General features: G+C 43.0%; 1 protein-coding gene across 2 annotated transcripts; it reads right to left on the reverse strand.

Annotated features, from left to right (window-relative positions):
• Positions 1-3,012: 3,012 nt before the first annotated feature.
• On the reverse strand, positions 3,013-9,716 carry LOC311133568 (neuroblastoma suppressor of tumorigenicity 1-like). 2 transcript variants are annotated; one of them, XM_084167074.1, is made up of 4 exons: positions 9,255-9,716; positions 5,242-5,422; positions 4,817-4,928; positions 3,013-3,927 (listed from the first exon to the last, which is right to left on the reverse strand). In XM_084167074.1, the coding sequence occupies exons 2-4, from the start codon at positions 5,412-5,414 to the stop codon at positions 3,652-3,654; spliced, it is 561 nt and encodes a 186-aa protein (XP_084023200.1). In that variant the 5' UTR covers positions 5,415-5,422; positions 9,255-9,716; the 3' UTR covers positions 3,013-3,651. The 2 variants fall into 2 exon arrangements, with proteins under 2 accessions (XP_084023200.1, XP_084023201.1); XM_084167075.1 differs by having other exon boundaries at positions 5,242-5,416; positions 9,255-9,546.
• Positions 9,717-10,633: the final 917 nt, after the last annotated feature.

The following is a 10,633-nucleotide window of genomic DNA, read 5'->3' on the forward strand; positions in this document are numbered from 1 at the left end:
GTATAGATCAGAGCGGTGCGCAGCGCGCATGCTGTGAGTATGTGTACTAAATTGGTGAGAGAGAGAGAGCGAGAGAGAGACCACCTCAGCACAATTGGACACGGCGCACTGTCCTCTTCAACATTAGTGACTTCACACGCACGCGGTGGAGTGAAAATGAGATAACGGGGATGAGCAGACCATACCAATAACCCTATTAGAATTCGCCTGTTTTAATGATGTCCCACTTATATTGTCCTCTTCTCTTTTATCCGAATCCGCTTTTCCCAACGTTTGACCTCACTTTGGAAGTTCATCTAACGTTTTTTTTTACTCGTTTTTTAATCATTTTATCCAAGTTTAGCTACAGCATCATAAACTTACTCTCATGTAATGCATTATGGCATCCCTATGTTAATTATCCTTGTTTACCAAAAGTCTTGGTTAAAGGGGCATCATATAAGTACAAACCCCTCAGTGATGCAGCATCAGAAGACCGAAGCCAGGCAAAGCAGCACTCACCCATCTCTTGGCCATAGGCTGCCTGTTGGCAGGGTCACCTGTACAGGCTCTAGTATTGGTAACCTACAGAGGGGACATGGAGGGCGTGATTAATAATCCCTGTAGGCTATATCAACCAGACATGAAGTTGTCCTACACACCTCTCTGATGAGAGAGGTCTGGGTTGGGCTATCCCCATGTGACAGATTACGGAGATCATACCCCGCTCACGCCCCCACACCCCCTCTAATGTCGCACACTAGCCGATGTAGCAGACCCTCCCAAACAAAAAAACAAACACACATACACACACACACACACAGTCACTCAGCACATTCTCTTCCCTTGTTGTCTGTAGGACTGGGCCAGGCCCAGCTGGGGACTAGGCTAAACTGATGGTATGACATGGTTGACAAACGATGAATAGAAAACTCTCCCTGGAGTATTATCTCTCTCTCTGGAGGAGGGGATCTTTTACTGGAACAAAAACACCCTGGGGTAGTCCTCTCCCACTGATACTCAGGTCAACTTCTCCATGCAGTCATACTGACATCTGCTGGTCCATTTGGTTATGGTTTCAAACATGGTTGGTCTTTATTGTTCGTTACCTAATCATGCTTATTTGTCAATTGAAAGGTTTGAACAGTTTCAAGTCAAAACACACAATCACAGCTGTTTAATCATTCATTTTTCTCATAATGCAAAGCAGCCATAAGTTACTCTAACTTAATATCAGCCAGGAATAGATCTCTCTGGTCAATGTAACCTCTGTCTCTCCCTAACCTCAGACATCCCACGGATCCCCTTCACTATCTGCATATTAAACTCTATTGAGCTCTACCTACAGACATTTACATTTTAGTCATTTAGCAGACGCTCTTATCCAGAGTGACTTACAGTTAGTGAGTGCTTACATTTTTCATACTGGCCCCCCATGGGAATCGAACCCACAACCCTAGCGTTGCAAGCGCCATGCTCTACCAACTGAGCTACAGGAGGCACTTTGAGACTACTACTGCACTAATGGACTAGCTCAAGCTGTGTTCTCTCTCTCTCTCTCTCTCTCTCTCTCTCTCTCTCTCTCTCTCTCTCTCTCTCTCTCTCTCTCTCTCTCTCTCTCTCTCTCTCTCTCTCTCTCTCTCTCTCTCTCTCTCTCTCTCTCTCTCTCTCTCTCTCTCTCTCTCTCTCTCTCTCTCTCTCTCTCTCTCTCTCTCTCTCTCTCTCTCTCTCTCTCTCTCTCGGCTTTTAGTCACTCTACCCAACTCCATCTATCTACAACACGCCACTCTGGGTTGCCATGACATTTAGTGGCTTTATAGGTCAAAATCACTCTGTGATGAAATGATCAGATGACAGTTAACCTTAATAAAGTTAGAAACATTGTCCATATGAACTCAGATAATAGAGCACTTAGATGGTGGAGGAAAAGGAGAGTGGGAATTTACATGACAATACTTTACATTTGAAATTGTGAAAACAGATCATTGGTGATATGTACATGAATGCATTATTGTTGTGTGTGTGTGTGCGTTTTGTAGTTTTAATGCCTGCCTTTTAGTGTTGGTTAAAATGGGGGGAAAGTCCTCTCTGTGTGTTTGATCTGTATGTTACTTACTAGTCAAGGGTTTCTGTTTGAGAACAACGTCCGTGTCCATGCTGACTGCTGTAGGCAGAGAGTAGTGACGATGCAAACATGGCCAATACACACATCTATAGTCCACAGTTAGGATCATAACACACACAGCCTAAACCTCTGTACTTGAGTGAAAATGTCTATGTATGGTGTTAGTACATTTAAATAGGTGAGATTAGGACTGTGGATTGAAAGGTAGCCAATGTAAAGAGATGGAAAATGCTGTAACTTGTTTTTAAATCCTTTCACTTCTGTATCCAAATGCTGCATTTTTTCTTCCGATCATTGGATTTTTGAGTTTGAAATGATATACACACCAGTACGGCAAGTTGCCCTCCTGAGTGGCGCAGTGGTCTAAGGCACTGCATCGCAGTGCTAACTGTGCCACTAGAGATCCTGGTTCGAATACAGGCTCTGTCGCAGCCGGCCGCGACCGGGAGACTCATGGGCGGCGCACAATTGGCCCAGCGTCGTCTAGGGTAGGGGAGGGAATGGCCGGCAGGGATGTAGCTCAGTTGATAGAGCATGGCGTTTGCAACGCCAGGGTTGTGGGTTCGATTCCCACGGGGCGCCAGTATAAAAAAAAAAAAAAAAAAAAAAATTAAACAAAAATAAAACAAAAATTTAAAAATACAAAAAAATTAAAATGAAAAAAATATTTATTTAAAAAAAAAATTGTAATCAATAACTGTAAGTCGCTCTGGATAAGAGCGTCTGCTAAATGACTAAAATGTAAATGTAAAATGCAGTACCTCTTTAAACCAGCAGAAAGCAGCAGAATCAAATCTATCATATATGAACATGGGCCGCTGACTAGTCCAAGATCACGTTCCCACCACATGATGACAATAATAGACAAAAGCCTTAACTAAATCACTACAGATAGAGAGCTTCATTGATAAGATTGAACAAAACTAGCTTTATTCTCGTAGGAGAAGCACAAATTGGAACATATAGCTTTAGGTCAGATACTAATGCAAATAGGTGATAGACAGAAATTAAGTCAGAAACTGTACAGTTTGTACTGTAGCTGTATGATTATTTTTTTTCAAGACAGATTAACAGAAATAAGTCTACTGCTTCAAAAGTCTATAGTTGTGTCAGAGTGCATGCCTGAGTGTGTGTAGGATTGTGATATTCATTGTCCTAAGTGAGAAGTTAGATGACAAAAATTGTGTAGATAAACTGGTGTGTTTATATGCGTTCATTTACATTTATATTTTAGTCATTTAGCAGACGCTCTTATCCAGAGGGACTTACAGTTAGTGAGTGCATAAATGTTTTCATATTTATACTGTGGTTGTCTTGTGAAGAGTACAGCATGAGTGAGCTTCTGTGTGTGTGTGCTTTTATAAGCAGTTTACATTTTCATGTTAAGTGAAGTTTTACTTTCAAAGTGCTTTTAAGAAACAGTGGTTGAATGGAAGAGAAGGGAAAAGGCATCATCCTGTAACTGTAGAAGAAGAAACAACTTGTAGAGAGGTTTGGAAGAAGAATCAGGAATGGCGAGAGAGGAGTGTCCGTGGCAATCGAGCGACCTACCCTCCATCAGATGTGTGTGTGTGCGGGTGTAGCTCTGTGTGTTTGTGAGCATGCTGAGAGTGTGTGTCTGTGTGAGGGTGAGGGGGTGAGCCGCCGTGGTGGATCTCTGGTAGGGTAGGTGGGTCCTGGGCGCTCTCTGATGGGTAGAGCTGCATCACTGCCCCCTCCTGGGCTCCCTCCTTACTGCAGGACTGGCAGCTGCAGTGGAGGATCTTCTCCACCAGTTTATCCACACGAGGAGCGTCCTCACTGCCGGGGCATTCCAGAGTCACCTACACACAAACACAATGCACAATGCATTACACACAAAAAACATACACACACATACCCCCCCTCCAACCCCAAACACACATGCACGGCATACACACAAACACACACACACACACAGGAAAATGGACAAGCACTGCCGGACTCTCCTACAGAGTCTCCCACACATGTCAGTCTCTGGCAGAGACAAAACCTCAGTATCCATCTTCAAACAATGTATCCCTGAGTCATGTTGTGATTTCAGGAATTCAGTCACGCTTGACACAGCTGAAATAATTTGACAATGCACCATTATGGTTTGAGACCATGAAAATAAATGGCAGAATTGTAAATCTTGAGAAAACAAAAAACTCTGCACGCTTTTATGCTCAGGGGAACACAACTGCTTTTAGCCAAACTATAAAAATCCAGAAAAAATGCATTCCATTATCAAAGAGAGACCTTAGACATCAGGATTATGTGGATCAAAATGGTCATAATCATAGTCATAATTAATTTATCAACAGCGGGATTGATAATGCACATGAGTCTGCTTCCATTTATTTTTCAATATTGTATACAGTATATAACATGTATGTCAAGCTTTTTCTCTTGACGCATGAAGTCACATCACCTGTGGTCCCAGACCCACTCCTATCCTACTTGTCTGGCTGCTCTCCAAACTACATACACCTCAACACAGGGCCTTTGTTGTTCCAGGGCTCTGGAATCCCTGGCTACTAGACAGACAGGCCCATTACAGACGACAAGGGAAACCTCAGATGAATTAAATGCAGGATCAATTGTGGTTGTGGTAATGTGTTTCTGTGGGCTATATGTTTATGTGTTTATATTGAAAGAGTAGTGTTGCATTAGCTGGGGTTTGTGTGCATGTGCATGTGCGTGCGAACTTACCACTTCCCACTGTGTCTGTGCAGGCATGCAGGAGTCACAGTGCACCAGGGACTCGGTGGACTGGGGGAAGGTGTTTGGGACACTGTAGCTGAAGCACTGCCCCAGACACGCCCTGAGATGATAGGGGAGAGAGGGAGGAAAGAGAGGGGGGGAGAGAGGGAGGAAAGAGAGGGGGGATAGAGGGAGGAAAGACGTCACCATTCAGCTTATATACAGTATCTGTATATTTCATGGCTGCTTTGATTCTGTTTGGAGGTGACCCGTGCACATTCAAATTATAGTGATATTTGGCCATTCAAAGTCAAACTTCATTCCTGCTTTTCATTATTAAAGTGAGTCAGTCACCCTCTTGAATATCATATGAAATGCCTCTGCATGTGTTGTATGGACTTGAGTGAGTGTGTGTGTGTGTGCTCCATATTGACCTGTTTTGGATAGAGCGAGGCTGGCAGCCGGTGTGCCCGACTATCTGTGTGATGTTCTTGGCCTCGCACCAAGCACTCTTGTCAGGGAACAGTGCCAGACGGTTGATGTGAGCGGGCGGTGCCGCCGAACAGAGCTCAAGCAGCGCACAGCAAATCACAATTCTTTGCCACATGACTGCACCTTAAGGAGCATATAACATTTATTGTTATAACCACCTGAAAGGATTTCTGTGAGTTCAGTTACATAGGCCTAGCCTACTTCACCTGTTGTTATGTCTTAAAAATAATTGAGATAGACTGTTTTTCCACAAGAAACCATATTGTAAAATATGTGCCATGATTTGGGGGGGAAACTTCTAAGCATATGCATGGCTTTAATTAATAAAGCCTGTTGCAGTTTTGCAATATTCTGTATGCTCTTCTTCACTCATCCATTTAAACACGGTAATCATCTGCACTGAGCTATGCTCACATGGCCTAATTGGCTCTGGCTTTGCCTGTGAAGAAGAACAATAGTGAAGTATTGCCTAGTGAAAGTCTACACACCCCTTGCACTGTCACATTTTGCTGCTTAAAATAAAATCTAAAAAGGGATTATATTAGATTTTCTTCCTACTGATCTACACAACCTGCTCCACATTTTCAAAGTCAAAGAAAAAGTATAGAACAATGGCTTTCCAATAGGTGTTGAGTGTTCCTGAGAGGTCCAGTCTCAGTCCTGACTTAAATCTGCTTGAAAATCAATATTGCTGTCCATGACTCCCAACCAAATTTACTGAGCTTGAATACATTTGACAAAAACAATTGATATATGTAAAAATACTTTGAAGTACTACTTAAGTCGTTTTTGGGGTATTGGTACTTTACCATTGATATTCTTGACAACTTTTACTCCACTACATTCCTAAAGAAAATATGTACTTTTTACACCCATAGATTTTGGCTGCCACCCAAAAGTACTTTTGTTAAATGTCGAATGCTCAGGCAGGACAGCAACATTTTACTGGGTGACTTTCACATTTAATGGAGTAATGTTCTTTTAAGGTATCTTTAATTTTACTCCAGTATGACAATTGAGTACTTTTTCCACCACTGGATTTGTACTGAGTGTACAAAACATACTAAGTGTACAAAATAACTGCTCTTTCCATGACATAGACTGACCAGGTGAATCGAGGTGAAGCTATGATCCCTTATTGATGTCACTTGTTAAATCCTCTTCAAATCAGGGTAGATGAAGGGGAGAAGACAGGTTAAAGAAGGATTTTTAAGCCTCAAGAACTGCAACGCTGCTGGGTTTTTCACGCTCAACAGTTGTATCAAGAATGGTCCACCACCCAAAGGACATCCAGCCAACTTGACACAAATGTGGGAAGCATTGGAGTCAACATGGGCCAGCATCCCTGTGGAACACTTTTGACACCTAGTAGAATCCATGCCCCTATGAATTGAGGCTGTTCTGAGGGCAAAGGGGGGTGCAAATCAATATTAGGAATGTGTTCCTAATGTTTTGTACACTCAGTGTATGTTGCCTTAAGAGTTGTGCAGAATTGGTAGAATCTTATTCAAAATTATTTACAGCTGTAATTGCTACCAAAGGTGATTCCACAAAGTATTAACTCTGGGGTGTGAAGACATACACAATCAAGACATTTTCGTTGTTTTATTAATTTAGAAAGTGTTCTATACTTTTTCTTTGACTTTTACGTCAATGTGTAGCAGGTTGTGTAGATCAGTAGGAAAAAATGTATGGTAATCCTTTTGTAGATTTTATTTTATGGCAGCAAAATGTGACAACTGTGCAAGGGGTGTGTAGACTTTCACTAGGCACTTTAGCCTACTTGGTTCAAAGTGGCCCAGCAGAGAGTAGTAGAGCGAGAGAGATATAGAGAGAGAGAGATAGAGAGAGAGAGAGAGAGAGAGAGAGAGAGAGAGAGAGAGGGGTAGAGGTGGGAGAGAGAGGGAGATGTCTGCTTGATACCACCTGACTCTAATAAACTATCTACGTCCACAAAATCTTCTCTCTAGTTTCTTTTAAAGCTGCGTAGTTCGGTTTCGTCATCTACCAACTGCTACAAAAAATCCTCTCTTGTTTCTTATAAAGTTGTTTGGTCACGTCATTTTGGCTGCAAACCTTTCCATCTCGTTTTATGTGTCACTTTTTAGTATTGAGGACGTTTTGCTGTGCCTTCGGGCAAATAACATTCCTGAAGGATTCAATATCGCTGTCCAACGACCAAATGCCCGGTGGCTGTAAAACAGAGAGCGTGAGAGGCGATTGGGGAGGGAGGGCATGACAAGAACAAACGCGTACAAGAAGCTGTGGAAAATTTTAATAAGTGCTAATTCTACAGATGGGCTATTTCATGCATTCCAGGTATTTTTTGGCACTAATGTAATTATATAAATATTTGCCTTTATAGGCTGACCACTTAAAGGAGTCAACTTTTTTACTCTATGGGCCTAGTTTATAATCAGGTCATAAGATATGTATTATGCTTAACCACTCTTCTAAGAACTTGGCTACAGTGTATAGCAAAATAACTGACAAATAGGCTAATTAAATCCAGCAAATGATAATCATCAGACAGCTCTACAGAACAGAAACCCAGGAAACAATTACAATGCGCTTGCCAAAAGGAAGGACAAATTAAAGCTCTCAATAAAGGCAGTTTGCAACCAGGGTCCTAGCCAGGGTCCTGTGAGTTTTAGTGAGGCCTGGAGTGAAGGGTTCCGGATTCGGGGATCTGAACCCGACTCCCTTTCGATCAGCCGGGGGCGACGGAGGCCATCGCCCCTCCCTTCCGAACGGCGTTCGCCCATCTCTTAGGTCCGACTGACCCATGTTCAACCGCTGTTCACCCTTTCCCCCATCCAATACATTTTAAGAAAGTTGAAGCTCATTTACTGCATTTCTATACAATTTAAGAACTCTAAAATGCTATTTGGAGAACAGCAAAAAACAAGCAAAAATGAACCCAGCTATTAGCATATTGGTCGCTGTAGCTTCATTCACCTCAGTCGATCTACAAACACATTGTATATTAGCTAAACAATTAGCCACTACCCATTAACTCAGCAATGGATTAAAAACTATAATTTCATACCTACAGAGGGATCTGTTAGCAGAAAAAGTATTTTATTAACAAAAGGTAAACAAATACATTTTTGTCATTTAGCAGACGCTCTTATCCAGAGCGACTTACAGTTAGTGAGTGCATACATTATTTTATTTTTCATACTGGCCCCCCGTGGGAATTGAACCCACAACCCTGGCGTTGCAAACGCCATGCTCTACCAACTGAGCTACATCCCTGCCGGCCATTCCCTCCCCTACCCTGGACGACGCAGGGCCAATTATGCGCCGACCCCATGGGTCTCCCGGCCGCGGCCGGCTACGACAGAGCCTGGATTAAAACCAGGACTCGGGAGGCCATATACATTTGCTTTACTGATTTTTGTTATTGTTGCAGTTTTACAGGTAATTTCCTGCAATTCTACACAATTTGCCATGGGGTGGCAAGAATGTTTTGCAGTTTTAAAATCAATTTCCTGCAATTCTACACATTTTGCCATGACGTATGCCATGTTAATATGATATCTGAGTGAGAGTGACTAACAAAATCAATGGGGCCCCCCTGGATGTCAGGGCCCCTGGGCACGTGATTAGGCCTTCTACAAGTTTAGATAGCTGGCTAGACTAACTAGACTAATTTACCAATCTAAAAATGTTTAACTGACAGGGGATAATTGAATGACTGTCAGTGAGTGACATATAACAAGAGGAAAACTGCTGATGCACAACCAAGTTTCGAAATTGCACCTTGTGTATTTTTGCATTTTATTTTTACTCGAAAAAAACTACCGAGGACCGGACCTCATATGTAGCTACGGCCCTGTTTGCAACGTGACGTTTTGTGTTGTAAGACTTTGGCAACTCTCCGAGACTGAGAAAGGCATCAAAAGGTGAACTTTGCGTCTGTTAGTTAAAAAAAAAAGAAACGTTTACTTACCGTTGGGAACCACCGAAATGCAGCAATATTCTGCTGAGACCCTTCACTAGAGCTTCAACACCCGTCTCTCCCAACCCTCTCTTGCCACCCGTCCCGCAGGAGACCGGAGAGACGATGGAGGATCAGCTCTAGTTGATCATTGGAAATGGAAAATATAACTGCTTTCAGCAGAAAGGATTCACCCTTGATAGAATTCCTAGTCCTAGAAAACAATTACATCTTCCGCCAGTGAGAGACGGACAGATATGGAGACGGGTGAGAAGACAGTGCGCATTATAAACCCTATCGGTCTAAGTCCATCCGCGTACTGGGTCCCTCCCCTCCGTGCTCTATCCCTTCCCTTATGAGTCTGTTTACACCTCTTCTCTCCCAAAACGGGAGGCTATGTATTTTCCGTGAATCTGTACGTTCCAAGTTCTTTCAAACTTTATCTCGCCTTTGCTTTGGTCGCTGAATTTGGGTATAGGCGCGGCTGCGCCTCCAGACAGGAGTCCCGCTGTGTTTTTGGACGACCGGGAACGGGAGGGGGGTGAATGAGTTTGGCAGGTCTGAATTTAACAGTTTAACAGCAAAGGGAGCCCAGCCCCTTCCCTTTCATGTTATACAACACCACATAGGCATCATGACCATATTGCAAATAGTGACAAATGCATCACTGGTCAGTTCACAGTGGCTGTTCTCAACTGAGTGGAGTACCTATAAGAACCACATGAAGGAATCTGGCTCAGAGTGGAAGTGGATATATACAGTAGGCAGGCCATGCATGCTGTCCTCAAGGGCCAGTGTTCAGGTTTTGTCCCAATCTTTGAATAAGCCACTGATGAACTCCTTGGAAACCATGAATGGACCCTCCTATAAATCTATTGAGCAAGTAAGTGCCAGAGAGTAATGAAAACCAGCAGACGCTGGAGCTCCTTAGTGCCTCATGAGCTGTGCACCACTTCAGCAGTCGGTCAGTGTCCCAGACTACCAGTGGTTATTTTTGCATAATGGAGGAATGTTGCTTCTCCATGATCATTTCTAACAGAAATATGTTCAATGACCACTGCAGTCACTCATCATACCATGACGGTACTCTGTTTACCTCAAATAAACTATGCATGCTGGACTGGCACTGCTGTATCTCTCCCTCTCTGACCTCCCTCTTCTGGCTGCAGAACAGACCACATCTGATGGAAAATGGTTGTAATTATGATGCTGACATGTGTATGATATCTGATCCAGCTGTGATTTCTGATTAGTGGCAAGGTTATTAGTGATTATGACTGTCTTCTGGAGAATCTGTCAGACAGGCACAGACAGGTACACTATTATGTCCTAGAAATCTACCTCCCTCTTCCCTCTGCACCTTGGATTGTATCCACAAGCACCCGTACCAG

The sequence above is a fragment of the Coregonus lavaretus genome (assembly GCF_964263955.1).
Source record: "Coregonus lavaretus genome assembly, chromosome: 8".
Classification (NCBI taxonomy): domain Eukaryota; kingdom Metazoa; phylum Chordata; class Actinopteri; order Salmoniformes; family Salmonidae; genus Coregonus; species Coregonus lavaretus.